This window comes from Alexandromys fortis, unplaced genomic scaffold (genome assembly GCF_014885135.2).
Source record: "Alexandromys fortis isolate MF-2015 unplaced genomic scaffold, M_Fortis_MF-2015_v1.1 scaffold_21, whole genome shotgun sequence".
Lineage (NCBI taxonomy): Eukaryota > Metazoa > Chordata > Mammalia > Rodentia > Cricetidae > Alexandromys > Alexandromys fortis.
Window position 1 is genome coordinate 6403398 of NW_026067905.1, and position 27676 is coordinate 6431073.

General features: G+C 44.1%; 1 protein-coding gene and 1 pseudogene across 2 annotated transcripts in view; both read right to left on the bottom strand.

Annotated features, from left to right (window-relative positions):
* Window positions 1–4276, bottom strand: part of LOC126497355 (signal recognition particle 19 kDa protein-like) — a 13770-nt pseudogene extending 9494 nt beyond the window's left edge.
* Dera (deoxyribose-phosphate aldolase) overlaps window positions 1–27676 on the bottom strand; it is a 91868-nt gene that overhangs the window by 20532 nt on the left and 43660 nt on the right. For both annotated transcript variants that reach the window (XM_050135211.1, XM_050135210.1), the window contains one exon: window positions 22195–22323. In XM_050135211.1, coding sequence (XP_049991168.1) covers window positions 22195–22323 — 129 coding nt within the window. The remainder of the gene's footprint in view (window positions 1–22194; window positions 22324–27676) is intronic.

Here is a 27676-nt window from a genome sequence, read left to right on the forward strand (position 1 = left end):
TGTTGTCTTCAAAATATGAGAATAAGAATATGTTGCTTTGGAAAAAAGGTTCTACTTTTGTTTCCACAGAGGATGAGAACCTGTGGGTTCATTCCAGGCTAATGTGGAATGAAGCACTAAGATCCCCTGAAAGGTCACCGTGAACACCCCCAAAAATTACTTTGCTCAAGAAAAATCAAGAAGCAGTATGGAGAGAACTACGCCCATATTCTCAAATATTGTTTATAAATGTTTGTTAACATTTAAAGGGGGATATGCTGTAGAGATTTGCTTTGGTATGGATTTTGGTTTATTGATACAAATTTAAAGTCAATTTTATTATATTTGTATATACATATTTCTGCTCTTGATTATGGTATTGTGATTATGCAGCTCATTTAAAAATTTAATATATAATTAAGAAATACAGGTTAATAGATAATCATCTATAATAATCAAGCTTCTAGTCATGTTAGTTAGGTTTTCTAGATATGTAGAGATATATTTCAATTAGGCAGGTATTCTTCAAACCTTTCAAAGGCCTACAGAATATGGCATTTAAGTGTTTTAAGAAGTTAGGACTTTTCATGAGAGTGAGACACATCTGCTCCTGACAGCACCAATTACTTCAAAAGGAAGATGGGCATTGAAGGGGCTCCTCATGGAGTTTGTTAGCCATTTGGGCAAGAAACTGCTCTTCCCTGGACTCCTTGATGTTATGCTATGTGAACTAAATATGCAGGACCCACAGAAAAATGACTGCTGAACTTGCCTAAAGGTGAAACCATCCTTCAGGGTTCCTGTTTCATGAAGCAGTCTGCCAGACATTCTGCAGGACACAGAAGAAAGTGACTGACAAACTGTCAATATAGGTGGAACTGTCTTTGAAATTTCCTGCTTCATGGAAAAGTCTGCTGGATACTATGGGCCTGTAGGCTGAAGATGGATCCCCAATGATTCAGAAGAACTTTGGGTGATTTTCCAGGCAGCAAGATGTCCCTGTCAATTCTAGAGTTTTGGAAGTTGCTTACAATGCACTTTCTGATTACTTAGGTAATAGTACATTCTTCTGGAGTCTTTGATGGAGTTGAAGAATATATAATTATAGTTTCCTTAGTTATAATAAAAGATACAGTAGATATAAATATTATAACTATAATTGTGGATTGATACCTGTTTTATTATATGCAATTTTACTCTTAAAGTTAAAACCTTCCTTCTTATTTAAACAGAAAAAGGGAGGTGATGTGGAATTCCCCTCTGTATGCTGTGATTACCATTAATGAATAAAGAAACTGCTTTGGACCTACAGTAGGGCAGAACTTAGCTAGGCAGGGAAAACTAAACTGAATGCTGGGAGGAAGAAAGTGGAGTCAGAGAGAAGCCATGGAGCTGCCACATAAGACAGCTGGTAGGCCACAATCTCATGGTGATGCACAGATTAATGGAGATGGATTAAATTAAGATGTAAGAGTTAGCCAATAAGAAGTGAGAGCTAATGGGCCAAGCAGTGATTTAAATAATATAGCTTCTGTGTGATTATCTTGGGGCTGAGCAGTCAGGACCCAACAAGTGGCCTCCTTACAACAGTTTAGGACAGAATTTCCAACCATTTCTTAAATGGTCCTAAACAGTCTTCTACAATTTTATGTTATAAAATCCAAACATGGATCAAGTCTGAAGAAACATTAGAATACTCTGAGTCTTGCAGCATCAACTAATTTACCCAAGAACTGATTTTTTAAAATTAGAAATAGTTAATATACAAATGTGATTTTTGTATTAAACAGTTATAAAACATGTATACAAGTTGTCTTAAAGACAAATTTTAATTTTTTTAAATAAAATTAGTAAATGTTTGATTTTATTTATCTATTTTATAGACCTAGATATTCAGAGCTATGTAATATTTTTTTCCAGGTAAAAAGGAGTCGGAAGTTGAAAAGGTTTAGATATAGGAGAATAAGTCCCCTTGGCAGTATCTAACTGTCCTCTCTGACCAAGACCCCCTGATGGTATCTAACTGTCCTCTCTGACCAAGACCCCCTGATGGTATCTAACTGCCTCTCTAAGACCTTTTGACACTATCTAACTACCCTCTCTGTCCAAAAATTGGGTTCTGCTTCTAATCATAGAGATATAAAAACTGCTGGAAACAGTCAAGACCAAGAAATATTTTTAATTTGTTTATATTTTTTTATTATGGTGTGTGGAGGATTCATACACATGACTGCAGGTGCCCATAGAGGTCAGAGGGGTCAAATTCCCCTGGAGCTAGAGCTACAGGCGGTTTTAAGCTGTCCAACATGGGTGCTGGGACTTAAACTCAGGTCCTCTGCAAGTACAGGGCATGTTCTTAACTGCTGAGCCATCTCTCTAGGACCTCTTCTTTCTTAAAAAAAAAAATTTTTTGGAGGGGTGGATAGGTGTGGTGTGTATGCAGGTGTGCATTTGCCAGAGCAAGCATGGAGGATGGTGGATAACTCTGAAAGTTGCTTCTCTTCTTTCTCTCCTTCCATCATGGGTACGAGAGGCAAGGCTTATCCTACTGACCATCCCACAAGCCCCACAAGATGTTTCTTTATAGGACCCCACTCCATTAGCAGGGGTCCTGACTCAAGCAGCATAAATTATGCTTTCCCTTGGACTAACCACACAGGTTGGAAAGAATCTTTCTCTGGAGGCTGGAGAGATCAACTGCTCATCCGGAGGACCTGAGTTTTGTCCTCAGCACCCATGTCCATCACTCACAGTTTGCCTGCTAAAGCTGATTCCAGGGGAGCCAGTGCCCACTTCTGGCTTTGAGGATATCTACACACATGTGCACATACCCCACACAGACACATGATTAACAATGAAAAATAATTCTTTAAAAACAATAAAATGTTTTAAACCATCACAGAATAAAAACACTGATCTATACACACCAAATTATAAATACCGAATATATCCAAATCAAAGTGCTTTGTCCCTGGCCAGCCCCCTCGGGCTGACCTACCCAGCTGTAAGGCCTGACTTGGGCAGATGATGTCCCCAGTGATAAGGTAATTCAGAAGACAACTTAAAATGACAAGACCATACATCTCCAGTACATCCTTTCTTTCCCCCCCCCCTCACATCGGTGGCAAGGGAAGAGGAAAAAGGAACCTCCATGCGAGGTAAAAAAATAGCTGGGTTATCACTATACTTTGGCAAAGAAGAGTAAATGAAGGCTCATTTTAACAAAATAACAGGTAGGGTATGCTTTAAACAACTGAATCTCATTTTGATTGCGCTTTCTATTGTCATGAGCAAGTTTGGAATGTATAGTATATATTAACATTAAAAGTCAGGTATGCTTGTGTGGAATCTATTAACTCGAGAGAAAATTACTCAAATTGAAAAAATAGCTGCTTAAAATGGATTTAGAAATACATTTTACTGAACAAAGCAAGCTAGAAAATTAGGCTACTTTATCAGGATTAGAAAGTGCTATGAATTTTAAACACAAAGCTTTTAAAAACAATGCAGTACATATTTGAGATTATCATACCTCAATGTCATCATACATCTTTTTTTCCCCAACAACTGATGATGAGTCTGGAGAGTTACTCTGCACAGTGGCCTGCCTTTCACAAAGGACGCAGTGTTAATTTTGCTGTGGGGAACTTTATCTCTAGGTGATGATTCTGAGGCACCTACAGAACGAGGCCTCCCAGATCTAGAGATGGGGGAGCTCTGCAAGGACTCTCAATACAAAGCCTGTACTGTAGAGAGCTCCCCAGTGGCCATCTGCTTGGGTCCCATTCACCAGCCATTTACAAAGACAATGCTGATCCCAACTTATTTTCAAGTCAAAATGGTGGCTCTATTTCCCAACTAGTCACACTTTCTCTTTTATCTGTCTTCCTTTGCACTCAGCTACCACCAGACTGTGGTCCTCCCAGAAAAGAGGAGGAGAAGGGCCCTGAAAATCTCTTCTAATGGGATGGGTACAATCAGAAAAGATCACCAGAAACTTGTAACATTTGCCCAGTCCATTCAAAATCGTTCAAAACTTCCTGAAGATGGGGCTGGAGAGATAACTTAGTGGGTAAGAGTACGTACTGCCCTTGCAGAGGACCCAGGATCAGTTTCCAGCACCCAGGCCCACAACCTGTAACTCCAGCTCCAGAGGATTAAGTCCCTACTTGGACTTTTTGATATGTATTTAGTATTTTGAACAAACACTACCTGTAGGACTGCTGTTGAGTACAGCCACTATTTCTTCCTCTAAGGCACGTGCCAGAGCCTCTGTACTCAGAACTATACGTCCCATGTATCTCTGTGGTTTTATTCTATGTCAAGACCCAAATAGCATACATGGATAACTTAAAAATATAAAATCGATTGAAGAGAAAACTACTCAACTGCTAAGTTTCTTATGAAGATGGGGAGCAAGATTTGCAGCAATAACCTGTAGAGGAAACGGGCACTTGGGATGACAGACAAGCAGACTACCCCACATCTGGAAACCCACAAAAGGCTGCTCTGGTCCAGAGACTTTCTTTATACATCTACTGTCTAGAAACTAATGACTATAAACATCTATAAACATGAAGATCTAGAGAGCACCATAAGATTACACATGGAGTCGTTCAGCGGTGACCTTTGCACTGTAAAACCCTCAGCTGTGTGGCTGGGAAGGCGGCACAGAGTGACGTGCTCATGTGCAAGTATGACGATGCTGGTTCCACCCCGAGCACCCACACTAAAATAACCCATGTGGTGGTCTGCACCTACGAATCAGTGCTGAGCAGGCAGAGGCAGGCAGATGGATCCCTGAGGCCTGCTGGAAAGTCAGCCTAGCTGAACTGGGGAGATACAGGTAAAAAGAATGAGAGACTCTGCCTCAAAAAAACATGGTGGAAAATGACTGAGGAAGATGCTCGAGATCTATTTCTGCCCTTCACACAGATGCACACCCTCATAGATATTTGCGTGCACAAACACACACACACATACACACCCTCACAGATGTGCAAACGCAAACACACACACACACACCTGGGATCTCCACACTCTGAGACATGAATTTTACCTGTTCTGATCTGCCTCTCACTACAGGATCACAAACCCCAGCCAGCTGTGACAATGCAACAGGAAGGGTCGAACATGCAGGAGCTTCCTGAAAGTTACTCCAGAGCCAGGCATCCCCTACCCGTGCTCCACACTTAAGTGACTGGCCAAACAGTGATTTAAATAATATAGTTTCTGTTTGATTATTTCGAGTCAGGGCAGGTGGGAATGAATGAGCAGCCTCCCTCAACAGATTGGCACCCTCAACAAGTCCTGTGACACACTGGGACGCTACTAGGATTATCATCCTAGAAAAGTCTGCAAGCACTCCAAAGAGAGGTCACATTTTCAGGCTAAAGTAGCCAAGAAGGAATTTCTACAAATCTTAGATGTTAGTAGAAGGTGACTATCCCCAGCTTTGGGGACATTTCATGCCCTATTGGCCAGTGCAAACTGTGCTACATCCTGAATTGTGTACTCAGTGATGATCAACAGGCCTCTGGCCCTGGCTGGAGGCTGTTCTGGGAGGAGAGGAGCAGGGGATGCAGGACCACATAGTGAAGAGCTGGAGAGCAGAGGTCAGGAGGCACGAGCAGGGTATCATGAGGAGTTCCTGTCCCACCAGGGCCAGCAGGAGCTCCTGAAGAAGGCTGGCGTGGCTCCACACACAACCACCCGGACATCTCTCACTCTGATCTGACCCTCAGCACAGTTTCAGTCCACAGAGTTGAAATCTGGGGAAATCTCTGCTCTTCTTCCCCGATGCTACCAGACTATCTCAAGTGTCGACTGTGCTCAGGCCAAAGAGAAATACTCTCTTCCTCTTCCTCTAGGTAAATGAATGTTGCAACCCACACTCAATGGTGGAGAAGGGGCAGGGAGAAGAAGGAAGAGTCAGATCCTAGGGTCTCCACTTAACAGATGTTTGCTTAATGAGACCGGTCTCACCAGGTAACAATGGTTGGCCTGGAGCTAATTACTGCAGCTCAGACTGGCCTCAAATTCATGACAATCCTCCTGCATCAGTCTCCCAAATACTAGCATGACAAGTTGAGCCACCATCCTTGCCCAGCTTGGGTTTTTTTTTTTTTTTTAATTATTAGCAAAATATTTTTGGTTTGGCAGAACTCGTGCCGCACACTAGCCGAGTATGCCGCCTCCCCCGTAGCTGGAACACCCAGTAGGCTTCAACTGGGAGGCTCCGACGCACAGATTTCAGACACCAGTCACGGGAATAGGGAACAACATTCAAAGTTACTACAGGGGAGATTTTCTCAAATTGCCCCACTTATATCTACATTACACTCTTAAGAGTTATGAGCTCATTGTAATCGTGTCTGCTTAAACGTTTATCCTCCCACGGAGCACAATTTTCTGTCTATAGGGCCTGACAGAATCTAGAGTTTTTACTCTACTCGTGGGTCTGGTATTAATAATGAGGATGACAGAAACTTTGTCAGTCTAAAGTAAGTTGGAACGATGGCCTTAAAGAGAAGGCCACGGATTTATATTTCTACAAAGCATGTTCACTCTTCAAGGTCTCATTACATTTACTTGTTTGTTTGTTTACTGCGCGTATGGAGATCAGAGGACAACTTGCAAGAATTGGTTGCTTCCTTCCAACCCGTGGGTTCTGGGGATTGAACTCGGGTCATCAGCCTTGGCATCAAGCACCTTTACCCACTGAGCCCTCACACGAGTCCCATAAACCACACTCTTTCACAGAAGTGAGTGTATCCTGGGCCTGGCTGGTACTCAATGTCCCTCCCAAAGTTCTTGACCTCAACAACCTTTGTTGGGAAGGATGGAGCTGGAACACTGCTTAACCAAACACAACGCTGTAATCAGATTTCAGCAGGAGGGGCCCCAAACACACAAGCTTCCCTTCTTCCCTTGACCTTGCAGCGCTAATCCTCGGGAGACTCTCTCCTGTTCTGCCTGTGCTTTCCCGGGAGCAACCCCAGGCCACCCCAGACACTAGTGGTTGGCTTTACTATGTCACATTGACATAAATGCATTCTCAAATAGTCTGAACGGAAGGAAAGAAAACTTGGAATTTTCAACTTTGAATCTGTCTTTAACCAGATTTAATTTGAGCTCCACAGAGCAGGAAACCAAATTTTCAGCTCTCCTGTTTCTTCTTTAACGAACTATCCCCAGACTCTAATCCTGCTTCGTGCATCTCATTATGCGATCAAAAGTCCCCTCGCCCCTGCACTGAGACACAAGCACAAATTATCTTTATGAATCAATGGTTCAAATCTTGATTCCACAAACTCCAGAGGCAGCTCACTCTCCATTCACAGTAGGATTCTCTCTACTTCTGAATTTCCGAAGCACGACTTTTATGAAGGAAGGCCCCTTCTTTGTTGTCAATATAAGAAAAATGTATTTCCAGACATCCTTTTGATTTGAAGGAAAACAGGCATGATTGCCAAAGTCGAAATGACTGCCGATAAACCCCAAGGAGGGCTGACATTCCTTCACTTTCTTAGCACAGAGGACATAGCGGAGTCTCTCTTTCCTTCATTAGCTTCTAGGTTCCCTTTTAAATGTATTAACAAAAATTGAGAACCAGAGTATTTACCTGTAATCTTCTAATAATGGATCCAGGAAGGAAGAGACTTGCGGGTTTATAAAGAAAGGGAGGAAATGGGATTCGGTGGGAACTAGGATGTAGCAGAGCGAGCGGTAAAGCGTTTTGTGGTTTTGTTTGATTTGGTTTGGTTTTCTGCAGCGGTACCCTTCATCGTATGTGAGGTCTCCGGGGGAATCACGCGAGCTGTTTTCTCTTCTCTCTATTTGTATCTTTGAATATTTGGTGTTTAGACTCACCTCCATGTTATCTGCACACATTAAATGCTGGCTGACAGCACAGATGAACCAGCTGCATTTTTCTATCTTTAATTATTAAGTTGAACAGTTTAATAATGCAGTTCTCCAACCAAAAAATGGATTGTGTTCCAAAGTTCATAAATGCACAGTTGGCTGAAATCAAAACGTATTTCTCCAGGTTGTGGACAACAAATGTCAGGCAAGCCCAGAATCCCAGCTTTACTCCTACAGAATCCAATGCTCAGGCCTCCAAGCACCCATAAGCTTTCAGCAAAATGGAGTTTCCTCAAGACACAGGAATATCAGTGGAGTCCCTCTCTGCATCTCTTCGAAACACTGTCACCTACTAAGCTGGGGCAGGGACATTCTGAGCTTTATAATCCCGGCATCTGAGAGACCAAGGGGAGGTCAAGGCCAGTCCAGGCTAAATCACACCTCTCCTGCAGTACGCAGCCATTCCTGGCTCTGGAGAAAAGGAAACAGGAGATGCCATCTTTAAGATCCTCTCCACACTGCCCTGCCCTCCTCAGCCAGTTCCTCCCTGTGAGGCCACCAACCTTTCCCACCCTCCCCCTTTCTCACCCACCCCTATCTCACTCTCCCCTTTCTCACCCTCCCCCTTTCCCACCCTCCCCCCAGAGCAACTCTATTCTCATTGGGTTACACATACACACAGTTCCTTCAGAAATTGCTGGGAACTGCTGGGGTCCTGCATGCCTTGAGCCCCTAAAACAGGGTGCTAGCACCTTCAAGAGGATCAAACTATAGGCTATGACACATATTATTGTCTCATTCTGTGTCGGTAAGCACAAATTCTTTTCTGGCTTCTATATGGGCCATTCTTTTTCTCTGAGCTATTTGTCTTAAATTAAATAAATAAATTAATAATAATAATAATAAAACAAAAAACAATGAAAAAATCATCATACTTTTTCACTCTAGCCTTGAAGGACCAAACAAAGATTAATGGTAAAGCATATTTGATCATAGGAAGAAACTCGATCACATCCTGGGAGTCTGGAGTTTAAAATCAAGGCAGGAATAGGATAAGCAATAACCACGTCTGGATGTGTGGTGTTGGCAAGAACACGAAATGAGAAATGAACTTCAGAAATGACTTCAGCAGAAAAATATACTTAATAACCTTTCAATTTAGGAAATGCCAACTGTACTGGAAATACCTGAAAGCAGTTTTAAAGATTTTTATTTTATGGCTTGAAAAGGCATTATAATATTGAATACTGCAGAATAAGAATGCAGACCGTTTTCCAGTCGCCAGATGTCCAGGCTGAGGAAAAGCCTCGGCACGTGAGGGATGTAATGGCAGGGATCACTGCACAAGCTAAGGTAACTTCCGCACTTTCCATTTTTATTAAAAAAATAAACAGGCATATTTTAATTATTCCCTACGATGCTAATATCAGACCAGTGTGATGACACTGGGCACTCTACCACCAGCTTCCTGCTACTTCCGTGTCACACCATCTACAGTCCCTCCCCTCCCACTGACGATTTGGAGCCTCCGCCATTGTCCCTGCCCAATTTAGCGGCTTCGAAGCATAGGAAACTTATTTTCCAATGTCCCAGCTGGTGATAAGTTTTTCACACAAAGCAAACGGGTACACTACTTCCTCTCAGAACAACAGTGAGAAAAGATCATCCTGAGAACTGAAGTGAAAGCAAGCTCTGTCTTCCCCTCTAGAGCACTGGTTCCAGGTCCTCATCTGGATTTACATGCTAGGCCTGGCTCATGTGTTCTAACTAGAAAAATGGCTTCCTACTTACCCTCATGGCTTTTGGTAGATTTTTAAAAAGCTCTTATTGTTTCTCCCTGTTACATGAACAGAAAAGTAAAAGGATGGCTAGTCTATGCCATGTTCTGTAATGAACCCAACCAGAGTGGGCAGTGAAGGTCTCACAGGGAAGGAAGGAGAGGGCCTGGTTTCTTGGGTTGCAAACACATTCCATGTCCCAACAAAACCACAGTCTGTGTTGTCGAGACTCCCATTCCTCCACTCACCATGTGGCTGTTCTCAACCACTGTCGCTTTTGCTTCTAACACAGCTGTGGGGTTGGTTTTCATCTGTTAACCTGAACATTCTTTTCCCTACCTGGGAAAAGAATCTTAAGTGAGGAGTTGTCTAAGTCAGGTTGGCTTGTGGTCATGTCCTGGGGTTGTAGGGGGCTATTGTGATTGTTCAATGATGTGAGAAGACCCAGCCCCCAGTGGGCAGCACCATTCCTAGGCAGGTGATTACACACGAGACTACATACATTTATTTGACACTGCTCTTCACTGTGACGGATTACAACCCGGGATTGTAAACTGGATAAAGCTACTCCCTCAGTTGTTTATGGTAAGGGTTCTTTATCACAACAGAAATGGAAGAGGACAATGGCCCACAGTCACCCTGTTCTGCAGGGCCTACTTGGTTCCATCTCCTGGCCAGTCACACCCCACTTCTTCCCCACGCAACTGGAGCAACCCTGGCTCTAGGATACACAGCCTCTGTACACCGCTACAACACAGATCCCGTGACTTTCCACCTGAAAGGCCTTCCTTCACATCCGTCCCACTTCACATCGGTCCCCTAGAACCCTCACAGGTGCCACCAGCTCTGTGAGCTCTTTTCACTCCCTCCAAATGGGCTAGCAGGAAGAGGTGCATGGAAAGGTTGTCCCTGGGGCCCCTTCGCTCCCACAGAGCAGATCAAGCACTCTGCCTCTAACTTCTACACCAAACTAGGAGATGGGCTATCTTGCCAATTGCCTAGTTGCTCATTTTTTCATCCCCATTCTCTCTTATGAGCCTTTTCTCAGTCCCAGAGTAGCATCTAGAAAACATGGTACCTTCATTAGATACTTTCTGGAGAAGCCTATGGAAGGAAGAGCATCCCTGGGTGTTGAGGTGGCAGAAGGGTGCTGTCTTAGGGTCTCTATTGCTGTGAAGAGACACCATGAGCATGGAAACTCTTATAAAGGTAAACATTTAATTGTGGTGGCTCACAGCTTCAGAAGTTCAGTCCATTATCATCATAGTGGAGCATGGCAGCACGCAGGAAGATGTGGTGCTGGAGAAGCATCTGAGAATCCTACAGCTTGTAGGCAACAGGAGTAGACTATCCCACTGCGCATGGCTTGAGCATATATGAAACCTGCCCCCACAGTGACACACTTCCTTCAACAAGACCACACCTCCTCATAGTGCCACACTCCTTTCGGGGATGATTTTCTTTCAAACCACCATAGGTGTCCCTCCACCCTTGACTAACTGCATTCTTTCCTCCTCAGTCTCCACTCTGAACCTTACAGGATCAACCCCTCACTTTCTTCCACTCTGTAGCACAGCTCAGAACTGGGCAAGACTGCAAACAAACTCCACACCTAACAGGTAGAAGATGGGAAGAAAGGGGCTGGAGAGACGACCAGAGAGAGTTAAGAGCACTGGCTGCTCTTCCAGAGGACCCGGTTCAATTCCCAGCACCCACATGGCAGCTCACAACTGCCAATGACTCCAGTTTGAGGGGATATGACACCCTCACACAGAATATATACAGGCAAAATACCACTGCACATTAAATTAATAAATAAATCTTTAACAAAAAGAAGATGGGAGGAGAAACCTTGCTCTGTTTTTACTGCAGTGAAGGCCAACAAATGATTTTGAAAAACTAGAAATACAAAATTGTGTCCTTAACAAACAACAATAAGAAAATAAAAACCAGTATTGCCTGTGTTGTTTAGGATCTACACTGCACTACAAAATGGCTGACGTGGTCCTAGTCCTTGGATTGTACACTGTACTACAGAATGGCGGATGCAGGCCCAGCCTTTGGATTGTACACTGCACTACAGAATGGCCGATGCGGGCCTAGTCCTTGGATTGGTCTAAAGAACAGTTGGCCCCACAGGACCTCAAGGAACACAGGTTCAGTCTGCCAAGCAAACAACTTACAGAAACAGATTAATTGCTTTATGCTAACTACCAAGGGCCCTGTCCAAGTCTGAGACCCTCTCTAACCAGCTGCTGAGATGCAGGGCTGGGAAGAAAGACCCCTGACCTGTCTTCTTTGGCGTCTAGGTTAGAGGTTCAAGGTCCTGCCTACCCAACAGCTGCACTCAGGCCATTTTATAAATACTTCTGAGGAAGCACTAACCACCCTCATCCGCATTTCCACCCTGGACCAATTGAAATCAGAATCAACTGCAGTTGGACTTGTCAAGAGTTTAGTTACAAGCCTTCAGGAAACCCTCCTACAAAGTCCTGCTGGAGTCCTGGTCACGCTTGTGTCCTTCTCCACAAGGGTTTGAATAGTAGTCATCGTGAGTTTGGCCTCCACAAGGGTTTGAATAGTAGTCATCGTGAGTTTGGCCTCCACAAGGGTTTGAATAGTAGTCATTGTGAGTTTGGCCACTGTGCATTTCAGGTTTTCTCACCACACAATGAAGAGCTGATGAACTCTTTTAAAATCAAACAAAAGCATAATTTGGGTGACTATTTTTTCCATTTTAAGGATTTATTTTTATTTTACGCACTTAAGTAGATATATGTCTATGAACTATGCGCCTGCCTTGGAGGTCAGAAAACAGCATCAGATCCCCAGATCTGCAGTTATGGATGCTGCAAACTACCATGCTGATGCTGGGAACAGAACAAGCGTCCTCTGCGAGAGCAACAAGTGCTCCTATCAGCTGAGCCGTCCCTCCCGCCCTATTTTTCTTATACACAGCTGAGGATCCTAACAGTTTTCTAAGCATTTCAACCTAAATTCTCTATCTACTTCTTTAATTTTGGCTAGGGCTTGAACTCGCTCAGAGTCTTGCACATGACAGGCACTCCAACCAGGGAGCTATATCCCCAGACCCCACAGTTAACACAAACATTCATGTCGTCAATTTGACTGGCACACCACGGGGAAACCGGCAAAGAAAGAAAGACGAATTCAGTGACTTACACACAAAAATGTTGTAGGCTCAATTCCAACTTGAAGACCATTTGCCTAACTAGCTGCTCGGAAGACAGAAATTACATATGAGATCACTGACGTTTATGGACTTTTTGAAAGCCATGTTAAAATTTAAAAAGAGGAGTTCTGTGCTATAGTTCGGCCCCACATCCCCACTCCAATCTGCAGCTTCAGCAATAAAACAATGACTTTTTGTGCATACCCCCATTAGGGCCAGGGCCACAGAAGTAAGCTGGTGATTTCCAGAATGTCCTCCTCACTACCTAAGCCTTTGCTGAGCAATTTAACACGGTGGGCCCTTCTTTTCTTTCTTCTAGAAAAGGCAATATAACCTTTGGCTTGTGCCAGCCAGTTGTTCCTTCATTAACATAATTTTCCACATTTAAAAAACACATCTATTTCATTTATTTGTTGCTATGAAGTAAACCCAGAAATCTTCAGGTTTTTTTTTAAGTCAAATAAAGAAATATTCTTCCACAAAGAGGAAGAGAGAACACGGGGAATCTGGCTCCACTTTATAACATCACGGTCCGTGGTGCAGTCTGTGTCAGTATTTATTTCCAATCATTTAGTTTATGATCGAGAATAACTTTTGATTACTGACGCTCGTAGCATTTCTCACTCTGTCTTGGACTGTTTGAGGGTCTGTATTTTTATTACAAAGTCCAATAAAAAATAAAGTGCAAAACCCACAGGTCCCCAAACTGATTCCTGGCTTGGGCTGTATGTCACTCCTTTCCAATCAGCAAGGTATTTCCTCCACCCGTAAGTCTCTGTCGCTTGCTCATAAGCAAATTTATCTCCTAATGCCTCGTTCTTTATTTTAGCCATTAATCTCCCATTGAGAATCTTACCAAATGCTTTTTGCAGATAAAAATATTTAATGTTTACTAGATTTCCCCATTCCACATAACATATATTGCTAAAAAGGGGGAAAAATCAATCTTTTGTCCCTGTATTCAAGTTTGCCAGTTTGATTCGACATGTCTACCTCGGAAGCAAGAAATCCTACTTCTTTTGCCGTGGATTGAATTATGTCCAAACAAAGAATGTCAAATCTGAAACCCTAGATTTGTCAGAAAGTGAGCTTACTTGGAAATGGGGTGATTGCATCTGTAATCTGTTAGGATGAAATCACTGTGAGGAAGGTGTACATTGCCTGGCTGCAGTCCGCAGAAGAGACTCAGGCACACAGAGAGAAGATGCCATGTGATGGCAGAGGCCGAGGTTGGCACGGTGTGCCCACCAGCCAAGGGAAGCCAGCAGCTGCCGTCTTTGCCTCCTGGAGCCTGTATTCCACACTCAGCAAAGGACAGCAAGGCAGTGTGTGGGATGAACATGCTGAAATATCTCTCGTGGAAGGGGGATAGTGGGTGGGGTAAATATTCTGGAGTATCTGCACTTAAGTTTCCTTCCCGGATGGGATGGCGAATCAGTTTTCACCCTGTAAGTAGTCTAACTTCAGGCATGCTTTAAGGACCTACAAAGGCTCACTGACCACACTGGCCCCTCAGTGCTTCTGCGCCTCTCTGGAATTTCCTCTGGGCCAGGCAGCAGCTCCCTTTTGCTTTGATCAAAAAAACCAACACAGAACTCTGCTCCCTTCTAGGTCCACCTGGAGTCCTTACACACCTCCACGTCACACCACTGCCTTGCAATGCCTCAGGACTGCACTGGAAACGCAATCTCTGGGTCACAGTTACAGGATGAGAGACAGGGCCACGCCACTTCAACAGAACTGTGACCACTGCCAATAATTTAGGGCCCAGAACTAAAGGAGCAATTTTCTAGATTCTTGTCAGTCCCAGCCCCATAGTTGATTCAGACCCAGTGGGTACTAAGGGCTACTCCTCAATCATGTGATCTATATAGAACCTACACTGTTCCTCTGAACCCAGTAAGAAGGAAGTCCCAACTCTTGCCATGTGGGCCTGAACTTCCCTGCGATCCCCTGCAATGCTACTGCCGGTCTGCCCATGCCATGTAACTCTTCTAATAAATCTCTTACCCCAAAGGGTAATCCACCTCAGTGTCTCCCTTGAGCCCCAAACCAGAAACTTCCACAAACGATCTTCTAACATAACACACCTCTATATTTTTATGCTTTCTCCAGTGCTGGACTGCATTAATAGCTTATCTTTTCATAAGTTAAACACTTTTGCTTATAAAAAACCAAGATCTTACTTAAAAAAAAAAAAAAAAACAGCCTGGCACACCACAGGGATCAGAATGCACCATCTGGATCAATACTCCTTGAGCAAGGAAGACTTGCAGCATGTGACAAGGGACTCAGTATGACTTGTGACAATCTTCTCGTGTCGTTTATTATTTGAATCATATTAATCTATTTAAGCTTTTAGGTATTAATTTACTGTTAATCACTGCATGGTTTCAATGTTTCTGCTTCTTGTGGTCCACGTGGATTTCAGGATGAGAGACACATGGCTCGCCCCTTCTCTCACATTTAATGACCTCACTTACAGGCTCCTCTTATTCTGCTTCACCTCGCTGTTCCTGCCTTACTCTGATCTTATTAGGCTGAATTTCCAATCATCCATTCCCTGGTTCCGGCTTTTTCTTTTCTTTTTTCCTTTTCACTTTTATTTCCTCTACCTTGCAAAATTCTGGCCAAGTTCGAACTCATTTTGCATTCCTCCAGGGCGCACCCTTCCTAGTCCCATATTTTTGCAAATGCTTTCTGCACAGATCTGCATCAGCAGTTCAAACCCGATGACATTACGATTGCATCTTCCGTGCCTCGCCACTCTAAACTTATTTATCACCCCTGCATTATTCCTGAAGATAAGGTCCAGAGTAACCTGGAGGAGAGCTTGTTAGCTGTTGCCTGTGTGCGTGCGGACAGCCCTACGATCCCAAAGATAAAGTCAGTGCTACACCTCCGCATTCTCCAAGTGTGCAGCCGCTGGGCTCTCGCAGTAAGGACACAAGCCTACTTTGTGCTTCTCTTCGGTAAGTGGATCTCACTTGTTATCACGTCATCATTGTGGAGCTTGATGAACATAAATGCAGTTCTTCCCCTACCCCCAATTTCTCGCCCTCCAATTGCCTACCCCACCCCCCAGTTCTTCTTTTGTTTGTTTTCGCACCAGATTTCCACCAAGCAGAGGCCCATGTGAACCACCCCTCCAGAAGGACCTCTGAATTCTCACCCTTCAGGCCCTGCACCCAAATGCCAGGGGTATGGAATCTCCGCAGCAGCTGGAAATCAACTGCTCTTTTTACCTGCCTTTTAAAAGTTTATTTGCACTTCTGTAGCAGGTGCCTGGCGATCGAGAGCTGTGTGATAATTTCAATTGGCCGCTTGTTGGAAGACTCACATGTCTGCTAGGGCTTTTAGAGTACAGGAGTTAAGAGAGGAACTGTATCAGAAAGATAACAGATCACAACTAATGGTGATTCTTAGCTGGATTCCTTTTATAGCTCTCTTTTCTAATGAGTCCATATCCAAAATTAATTCGAACAACCCTCTAAATGCAAGCTCTGGGGTGGTGGGATGGGTACAGAAAAGCGCAACTGAAAATCACATATCCCCCGGAGGCACAGTCAACGCCTTTTGAAATGCGATACTCTGAACGCCTGTAACAGCCTGGTAGAAAGATCAGCTGGGCCTCCTTTCTTACTAATAGGACAGTATAGAAGCCGTGCTGAGATGCCAATCACTTGCAAGGTTATTGACTTACAGTTTACAACGTAGTCTCATTCTTTAATTCGATTGTTTGATAATCACATTAATTTAACTGCAGAAGGTCAAGTAGAGCAGGGAAAGAACAAGAGCCCGGATCTTCCTGACTGTGCTCCTTCACCAGAAATATTTAAAAAAAATACTCAATAAGCTTCACACAAAAGTAGGACAGGAATCCTTTAGTTGATTCTCCATCTGCTTTCTGAAGCTGTCACGGGATACTGCACACAGCACTTATCAGATACAAGTTAACTTGGCTCACAGGTCTGGAGGCTGGGCGTCCAGGAACACAGCATTGGTGAGGGCCTCTGTGCTGCTCCACAACAAGGCAGAAAGGCACACAAGCACACGGGAGCCGGAGAAGGAAACACGAGTGGGTGAACAAACACCACACTAGCTCACACCTGTGGGAATGGCATTAACTACACATAAGGGCAGGTGTGAGAACTTCTCAGAGGCCCCGCCACTTGATACTAGTACCTAGGAGACTCCAATTCAGCCCAAATTTTGGAAAAGGCCTTTGGATCATAGCGCTGACCCAGCATGCAAATGCCGTGGTTAGCTAAGTCTGTGCTTACGGTGGCCAACAGTACCACACTAACATACTTAGGCTTCTCCACTCATTCTTTCTCCAGAAGAACCGCTTTTGCAATAATCAGTTATCAAAACCATAAAATTATGGTGACTGTAAATCACAGACTTGTAACAATTTAATTTTAAAGTAAGGGGCAAAAGTGTTGATGGAGGATTCCAGATGCATCAGAACCCTGGCAAACTGCTTACTGGTTACTAATAACTAGAGAGTGTCATGAAGTGTGTTCAGGCTTTGGAAAACTGGAAGCTGAAAACACAAAACCTGAGATCACTCAAAAACTCAAGTTAGCAGATAGGCTCTTTAAATCAGTTGTTGTAAATATGTTCAAAGACATGCAGGAAAATGTAGCTGAAAGACTCAGTATAAGAGTGGAATGTTCTAATTAAATCACAATCTCAAATAAACAAACAAACCAAAATTCCAAACCCAAATGTGTACAGTGGCATAAATTTTACTGAGTGGGTTTAAAAGCAAACTTGAGATACAAAATAAAGAATAAGGGACCTAAATAAATGTCCATGTTAATAGCGTCTTAATTCCTAATTTCCTGTTTGAAGAACATCACTACTAAGACCAGTGAGGAGGGTGAGGATGATCACTAAGGAGAAAGAACTTAAGCAGCCTATGGGACAGTATCAAGCAGTCTTATACCTGCAGATTTAGGGTCCTAGAAGAAAAGATAGAGAGGATGGGGCAGAAAATGTATCTGACAAATAGTTGTGGGGGCTGGAGACACGGCACAGTGGTTAAGAACATTCGCTGCTCTCACAGAAGACCCAAGTGTAGGTACTAGAAAAACACTAAACATTTCGACACTAAAGCATTCAATCTAAATGGCACTTTAACACTCTAAGTGACAAGTGGGTTTACAAAGGAAAGTGGAAAACGCCTTAACAATGAACAGAAAGAAAACAGGGTCAAAAGTTGGGTCTTTGAACACACTAATTAATAAAATTGGCAAAACCCCTGCATGACTCTGTCAGGAGAGAAGCAGGGACATGGGAAAAGAACAGAACCATCGTCAGGCTGAAGAAGGAGCTGTAACTACAGATCGCACAGCATCAGATCGAGACTAGCTCCTGTGCAGCTTTACAACCAGAATTCCAGCAGCTCAACATATGAACACCTGCGCGAAAACTTACAGTCTCGTGGTTATTATTTTGGGGAGCAGCACCTACGATGTGAACTACGCGATGCTCTAAACTGACAAAACCGAAGGATGTTGATAAACTCAGATCAGTCCTTCTGTAGTTGGGGAGGCCGGTGAAAAGCATGGGACTGACTGTGAGGGGTCTGCGGTGGTTTGAAGGGGAACGGTCCAGCTCATACTAGCCTTTTAGATCTGAGTGTTTGGCCCCAGCTACTGTTCAGGAGTAGGAGGTGTGGCTTTGTCAGAGGAGGTGTGGCTTCTCAAAGGAGGTGAGTCACTGGGGTAGGCTTTGAGGTTGCCAGGGGGCTGGAGAGATGGCTCAGCAGTTAAGACCACTGACTCTTCTTTCAGAGGTCCTGAGTTCAATTCCCAGCAACCACATGGTGGCTCACAACCATCACATAATGAGATCTGGTGCCCTCTTTTGGGGTGCAGGTACACATACAGGCAGAATACTGTATATGTAATAAATAAATAATGAAAGAAAAAAAAAGCCCTTGCCAAGTCCAGTCCTTAGCTCTCCCTCTCTGCCTCAGCTACTGCTCCAGCTCCATGCTTGCCTGGCTTCTATGCTCCCAACCAGGACGAACCTGTGACAAGCCCCCAATGAAATGCTTCCTTTTATAAATACCTTGGCCCCAGTGTCTCTTCACAGCCATAAGACAGTCACTCAAAATCCACCTGGGTGATGGTGAAGTTTTGCTTCTAGACTGTGTATGTAGCTTCAGGCAATCGCATACTGTCAAAACTTCTCTCGCTGTACACTTAACACCCAAATTTCAATTACTATAAATTTACCTCAGTGAGGTTAACTTTTTAGGTAAAAAAAAAAAAAGTAACTTATTTTTATTTGGGATTATTTTGTGCTTTATGTAATAAAACTAAAGCAAAAATACAAAAAACACTAAATTTTTAAAATGTTTGAAAGACAGTTCATTTATATATAATGACAGGATAAATACAGGTTAGGAAAAAGGCTAGAATCCGGTAAATGTTATACCACTGAGAGCCGTGTCCTTCATAAGAGCAAGCAGAGTCTTAGGAAACAGCTGCCCTGCAAGTGAGAAGTCCGTAAATGGGAGCTCACGACTGACTACAGGTGTGTGTGAGCTTTGCAATCTCAGGAAAATCAGTGGATTCCAGGTTTCTCCAGGGAGCCCAGAGATGACGTGAAGATAAGGGTATTAGAACTGGTGTGTCAACAATGGGGCTAGAACTCAATGGAACAGCACCTGTCTAGGATGTGCACAGTTTGAACCCAGTTTCAAGTCCCAGGAATACACACACACACACACACACCGGAAAACCTAGTGTGGTCTCCCTATGGAAACCAGGAAGGAGGTTCTCAGGAAACTGAAAACAGATTACTGTGCAATGCAGCTGTATCACTCCTGGGTACACACCCAGAGAAATCAAAGTCGCACAAACAGAGACATCAGCACGTTCATGTTTACTCACGACGGCCAAAGAATTGAGCCAGACTAGGTGGGAAAAAGCAGTATAAATGCACAATGGGACTTTACTCAGCCACACGCTTCCTCTCCTATGGGAAGGACTCATACACTTCTCCTATGAAAGCAGAAGAGCAACTATTAACACATGGGAGGAGCAACTATTAATACATGGGAGGAGCAACTATTAACACATGGGAGGAGCAACTATTAATACATGGGAGGAGCAACTATTAACACATGGGAGGAGCAACTATTAACACATGGGAGGAGCAACTATTAACACATGGGAGGCGGAGAGGTCTAAAAGACAAGGAGGGTAAGAGCAAGAGACAGCAATTCTCAGATATAGAATGCGTGTGTGTATGCGTGTGTGCACGTGTGCGTGAGTGTACACATTAAATAAGGCAGAGGGGAATGAACTGTAAGGAGGAAGGAAAGGGGCAGGAGGGGAGGGAGGACAAGAGATTAGTGGAGAAAACCAGCAGGAACAGACTCCAACGACAATGTCTGTCTGAAAATTCCATCCTGAAGCCCATTATGTTCTACACCAACTACAGGATATTCTTCTTCTTCTTCTTATGGTCCGAACATAAGAATAAACCGAAGATGAACCTGTGGATGGACCCCACAGCTATGTCCTCAACAGACTAGGTAAACAATGGAATGAAACAGTCAGACAACAGTGGACAACTAAACAGAGAGAAAGTGGCAAAGGCGGCTTTCTAGGCAGTTTTCCCTGGGTGGAGTGGATGGAGGTGGCCAATGCTACCTTCCCTCTGTGAGTGGCAGGTGCAGAGAGGACACTGACTGACCTTTTAGAACTCACATACTTTCTTTGTGATGGTGTCACAGTTGGGGTAAGAGACACCTCAAGGGTAGCTCAGCTGTGACCCCACTGTTTGTGCCTCGTACCCGTGCTGACACAGCAGCACCCTCAAGAGGCACACCACGAGTGGCTGTCGGCCTATCTGACTGCAGTTCCCAGAAGGTGGCCTCGACTTGTACTTTGTTGTTGGGTCTAACAATCTCTTGCTTTGTCAAAGAGCACAAAAGGCAGCCGCATGTCCAGCTCACACACTGAGGGCCTTCACACAGTCCCTCCGAGTAACAGCAAGACTTTTGCTGCTGCGGACTTTGAACACCAGCATCCCGTGAGCCACTGCACAGTCTATTCCTGCTTAGCCTTGGAATGATTCCGCGATAAAAGACATAAATAGCATCCGACTTCAACAGCATCCAGCAGCAGCGACCAGGCCCTAGCAGCACCCTTGATGCCTCAGGCAGATTGTCAGTGAGTTCCAGGGAGCCATCCACTAGACCCAACAGGGCATCAAAAGGCACATGGAGTATAGACACATACAAGGTGACCACAGTGGATGGCCTGATCCAGAGAAACCTGGCGTCTTCATCCCAGTGCAGGACCCATCAAAATTCAGTTAGCACCCCAGCATAATAAGACATGCAGCCTAATGGAGACTTAACCAAAAGGATATAGGGCTCAGGGGATGAACCAAGTGGAGAATTTTCTCGACATTGGTGAGGAAAGTTATGTTGGCGGACAGCTATGTTCAAGGCAGGGGGCCCAGCATACACAAAGACGAAACGGAGCTGGATGCCAGCACTCTGAGGAAGCTCCAAGTCACCCTACACGGCGATTCTAAGGGGTGAAGGGAAAACAAGACAACAGAGGCACAGACAAGCGAGCAGCCAAGAAAGTCCCACTCCATCAGAAGGTGAAGGGAACCGACAGCAAGATTTTCAACAAAGCAAGGCCATAATCAAATCATCACTTTGAAAAGATCACTTAACAGCAAAAAGGTGGGAAGACTGGAAGGGGCCAAAAGTACGGACAGAGAACTGAGCTGAGGGGATCCAGTAGGGAGGGTCTGCCCAGGACAGGGCCATCTCTGCAGAGTCAGGGGAAACATTAGGCAGAATCGCGGGTGCTGCGGAAGTGAGAAAGTACAGCCCAGCTCCAACTAGAAGGTCCACAGGTGGCTCCATCTGCTGTGTGTGGAAGCAGGAAAACCAACACCACAGTAATTCTTCTTTATACGTGCAGGGGCAAAAGCAGAGGCTGCTTCAGAAAGCACAGAGGCAGATCTAGGAGAAAAACTCAACTCTTAAGTCACAGAGAACTCCTGCCCAGCCTGTGCTGAGGAAGGAAAAAAATCAAATCACACTAAAGGCAAATAGCTAACAAGAGCGCCATCTACTGCTACGTAAGGATAGTGCAGGAAAGAAACAAAAAACAGAAAGGTGGAGAGAAGCCCAAAAGTCTCTGCCCCACTTCACTCCGTGTATGCATTCACAAAACGTCTCATCCCTCACACACACACACACACACACACACACACACACAAGTTGCCCCCCAAGGGGTTAGCACTTTCAATAACACGCAAGTGCTTTCATTTGTTCCTTTCTCCTGAAACCATCAATCCAGCCGGAACCCCGTCTGAATCCATAAAACTCACCTGCCATCATTGCTACCAGGCTGGCTTTGTAGACGTTGGTGAGAGAGCCGAGCTCTCCTGTGGCTAGGATGGTTTTGAGATGAGCCTCCCCGCAGGCATTTCTAAACTGGCTGATCTCGTCGTAGAGGGCTGGAGAAGAAAATCATGGAGGTGGTTACAAAGCAGGCAAGCACCCGGCAAGCCTTCAGAGCCAGAGGAACCCACTTCAGATTGAGGAGATGTAAAACGTTTGTCCCTTCCTAACCATCACCCCAATTTAATATCACCTACAGCATTCTGCTACCGTTCACACCCTGCAACAAGGAATGCCCGGTTTGCCGCCATGAACCTGTTTCTAAGTGCTGGCCTCGGGCTCTAGAGTCATAAAGCTTCATAAACATCATTATAAGGACATGCAAATTATAAATAATCTCTACCTTTTCCATATGATTATGACCTGAGGGAGAAAAAAACAAATTCATCTCATCACGTAAATGCCACTCATATAGTTACTATAGCACTTCCCAAGCTAGAGAAAAGAACCCTGGGGTTCCTACTAATGCCACTTAGAGGCGACAGGGGCTCCTGCTAGGATATACAGCTGATCCTTCTTGGGAAATTATCAACGATGCAGAAAGAACAGGCTACCCACTACTGAGGAAAGTTCACATTCATATTCCAGACCTAGAGGCGAAGCGGCCGGCAGGGTAAAACTACATGCATATGAAGAAAGCTATGGGCAGAGGAGTGCTCTGACGTGGCCTTCCACTGACCCTAACCCTAGATCCCTTCAGGGCTTCTAGAGCTCCAAACAGTGCCTGAAAGCAGTCTCCTTAGTAGATTAGACGGACAGACAGATAGACAAAGACGTGTGCACAGACACATGACAAAATAAAATTGAGGGAGCAGTTCAAGGTGACAGAAACCAATGAGCAAACAAAATACAATCAGATAAATATAAATACAAAATATAAATATATATAAAACCCAAAATAAAAAAAAAAGTTGGTAAACAAAACCAATATGGGTATCAAACTTTTCAGAAAAACTATATAACAGTCTTCTGAGGATGACAGTAGGGATCTTTGCTGTAGCTCCCTATCATACGGCCCACCTGACTCGCAAAACTCAGGAAATGGAAAATCTTACCACGAGGGCCAAGGCCGTATGTCTTAGGAGAGGCTGTTTTACACACAGGAGTCTGGTAAGACAGAAGGCTTGTTACCCCCAGATTTTCCCCACAGAAGGTCTGAGGACACCACCATGTAGCTCCAGCCCCCTGCCCATTTCGCCTGACTTGTGGGAAAGCCGTCTGTCTTAAGTGCCCACCATGACACCTGTATAGAATGTCTTCAATCATAACCCCACACCAGGCAGTAACAAATGACATCCTTACGACTCAGGACAGTGGCTGTGGGATGTTTCGCGACGCTGGATCTAAAGAGAACACTGCTCTTGAAAAGCCACAGATAAAACCACTTATAGCCTAAATATCCAAAACGCCAACCCAAAGTTAACGTTCGAGTTAAAATTCTACAGTAAGCCACTACCCTGAGAGCAGGCTTCACGGCAGACAGGAGCGCTGAAAAGCAGCTGCATCACTTCCAGTCGGACCTCAGGCAACATTTCTCTCCATCATAGTCCTGTCTTCAGAGTGTAAATCATACCTTACAGGCTTATTATGAAGATTAAAGGTGCGTGTGTGTGTGTGTGTATGTATGTGTGTGTGTGTGTGTGTGTGTGTGGTACTTTGCATATTGCCTGACATGTGAATTCTCAAACAGCTTAAACATCACTATGAAATTTAGTATTTTGGTATTTTGGTAGATGAGTTTCCATCTTGTGATGTCTAAGAAACATCATATCTTATTCCACAGCCCGACCCACTCCCCGTAGGGACCAGAAACTCTGCTGTATGGACAAAAATCTTGAAAAATATTTAATTACAGCCTCTGTTGAAGTGAACTTTTATTTGAATAAAAATTCTTAAGCGATTGATTATGATCATGTCTATGGGAAAATACACAATTTTTAATGAACACAGGATTTATTTACCTGTAGTTAAATTAACCAGAAAACCTTGGTGTGTTTCATGACGTCAACATTTGGAGGGTACATATGTTCTTCCCAAACGGGAGGGATTTGCAGGAGTCATCTGCACCGTGGTGCCTTCCCACTCTTAAGGCGCTAATTTGCCATATCATCTTACTAATTTCATGAAATAACAAGAGCACATATTTCTGACCAAGTATCTTATAGCTTGATTTTATTCTAATTTCTGTACATGTGGTGGCTGAGTAGGATGGTGGAAGACACTGGGTGTCCCTCTTTGTCACTCTGTGCCTTATTCCCTTGTGACAGGCCTTCCATGGAACATGCAAGGAACATGCACCGATTGGCTAGCCTTGATGGCCAATGAATCCCAGGTATCTGCATGCTTCTGTCTCTCCAAGGCTGGCGTTACAAATGAGTCTCACCATGCCCTGCTGAGACTCAAACTTGAGCCCTTGTACTCAAACGCTTTACTGCACAAACCCTACCTCTTTCCCACTCCAATCGGAATCCCTTCAAGAACCTAAACTACAACCTCTTTGGAAAGAACATAAGTTTGGGGGAAGTTTGTGATATATCATCTTTTTTCCTTTGTCTATCAGGCTTCTATCTATCGCATGCCTATGTAGAGGTGGAGGCTGCAAGAGCCCACGAGAGTTGGTTCTCCCACCGTGTGTGCCCAGGAACTGAACTGGTTATTAGCCTAAGCAACATACCTTTAACCACTGAGGCATCACTCTGCCCATAATTTTTTTCTTTTCTTTTTTTTTCTTTTTCTGATGAAGGCGTAAATCACAAAGAATCCCACACCAGTTTGGAATTATGATTAATAGGGTGGTATTTATTTAAAGGGGAAAAAACTTACAGATCACCATCCCAAACAACAGCCCTCTGCGCAATCAGAAAGGAGTCTAGTCACCGGAAGCGGAGCAGGAAGCAAAGAGAGAGAGAAGGGAAGAAGGGAAGTGGCCGCTTTTTTAAAGAGAGAGACCACACCCCAGTGGGCTGGTATCTCAGCGGCTATTGGCTGGAAGAGCGGAAGGACCTCCTGCAACATTTTTCCTCTGAACAGAAAAGACTCTGGAGCTGGCACAGCTACTTTGAGTTGTGTAAGTGTATTACCATTACTCTTTTTCTCTACACTATTTATGTAGAAGGGCTAGTTTGCTTGTGTATTTCTGGAAGATTCAACTAAACAATCCACGTGACTGCAAGAGAATGGGACAATTCATAGGTATTTATTCTTTACTAATAGTTTTCCATATTTTTCTTACATCCTTCCAGAGAGGCAAAAATAACTTTACAGGCTAAAACAAATAAAGAATTGTCCTAAGATTTATGAAACCACAGTGAGAATTACAAATGTTACATACAAGACAAACCAACCACTTCAGCACAGCCCATGCTGAAGAAACCACAGAGAAGCAGTAGTAGTGTTCAGCTAGCGCTATGGACTGCACCTTGACGTTAGCAATAGACTCTGGGAAGCCATGACACATGTGGGTCGAAGAACTTGATGGCTGACATACAACCCAGCCACACCCAAATCATGTCTTACCACAGTCAACAGATGCCTTAGGGTACAAGTGAGTGAAGCAAGAGGAAAGAGACGGGTAGATTTCCACCCCTTTTCCCCTCCCCGCCCCCCAAGGAAAGGATAAGAATATGGCCTGCTTCTACTGTATAGCTGCTGGACTATCTGGGTGGATGATGTCACCAATGATGACATAAAGAAGAGATGCCCCTTCCAACACGATTCTCCCTGAGGTACAATTATTCAAAGGATAAAGAAACCATAAGTTTCCAAAGCATCTTCCCTTCATGTCCTGAGCATTTCCTGTGCATCGCTTGAAACCTCTGTAACACAGCTGCCAGTTACACTGGATCTCAGAGGTGAAAGGGCACAATGTGGAAAGACCCTAAAATCTTATCCCTATCCATGTGTCTTCAGATTCTGAATAAAGTTGTACTTTCTCGGGCTGGAAAGATGGCTCAGTGATCAAGAGCACTGCACGCTCTTGCAGAGGATCTGAATTTGAGTGCCAGCACCCACACGGTGGCTCACACTCATCCATAATTCCAGTTCCAGAGGATCTGATGATCTCTTTTGACTTCCATGAGTACCAGGCGTGCACACAGTACACAGACATAAGTGCAAGCAAAACACTCAAATACATAAAAATAAAAAAATAAATGATTATACATCCTCAGATAGTTCTGGTGGCGAGTCAGGTACACATGTGTTCACACACATACACACAAACACACACACAAACACACACACACAAAATACATAAGTGCATACTACAAATGAAATACGTGGAAGAACTTCACAAGGTAATCAAACCCTAGACTCTAAAAAGAGGCAAGCTCTCATCTAGCTTAACTATTCACTTTACACTCGGACACTCAGATCCTGGCTTTCATCCCAGGGTATGGAAAGTTAGACGGTCATTCAAAAACTTAAAGTACTTATTTTTGTATCCTTCTAGATAGTAACATTTTTGAGGGTTAAAGACATAGCTTAGTTGATAAAGTGCTTGCTACAGAAACATGAGGAACCAAGTTCCAGAAAACAAGCCAGATGTCATGGCATTTGCCAATAATCATCTTAGTACTGGTAGAGATCAGAGGGTTCCTAGGCTGCCTAATTATCCTAGACGAATCAGCAAGCCAGTGCCAGAAAGAGACCCTGTTTCAACAAATAAAGTGGATGGCATCCAAAGAATGATAGCTGAGGTTGTCCTCTGGCCTCCACGTGTACACACACACACACACACACACACACACACACACATGCATGCACACCATTCTTATGTGTCCCCCACACACACGTACGTGCACGTTCCACCTTCTCTGCAGACCCCTGGCAGAACAAGGCCCTGCAGCACTCCCAGGTTTACATCAGGACTTGCCAGGCCCTGGGTCTGCTGGTTAGCTATGTCACTTGACAAAGTTCCCCAACTTCCCAAGCTCCTCCATTTTTCTTCATTTCACAGCCATTTTTCAAGTTCTGAGAATAGATGTAAAAGCAATTATTCGGATGATTATGAAGGTAATCAACTAATTATGTTTCTTTCATGTCCACCTTTAATAAGAGGCACACAGAAAATGAAGATTAAGTACTGCTTTACTCTAAAAGCTCAAGCGGTTAGAACTGAGAGCGGGGCCTTGCCACTGACTTAGAAAGACAACCCAGAAACCGCCTTGTGGCAGCTCTCTAAGGCAGAGGAGCAGAGACAGGCAGGGAACTAGTATGTCACAGTGGGGCTGGGACACCCTTGAAGGATGAGGAGGGACTTAGTCTGCCATGGAAAGTGAGAGGCACCCTAATCAGTGATTGCTGGGAACTCCGGAGCAGAATTTGTTGAGTAGAGCCAGCAGTACTGGGCCAGGGAGGTGTTCAAAGAGTCTGAGAAGTGTTATACACTGGATCTGATCATGTGTCATG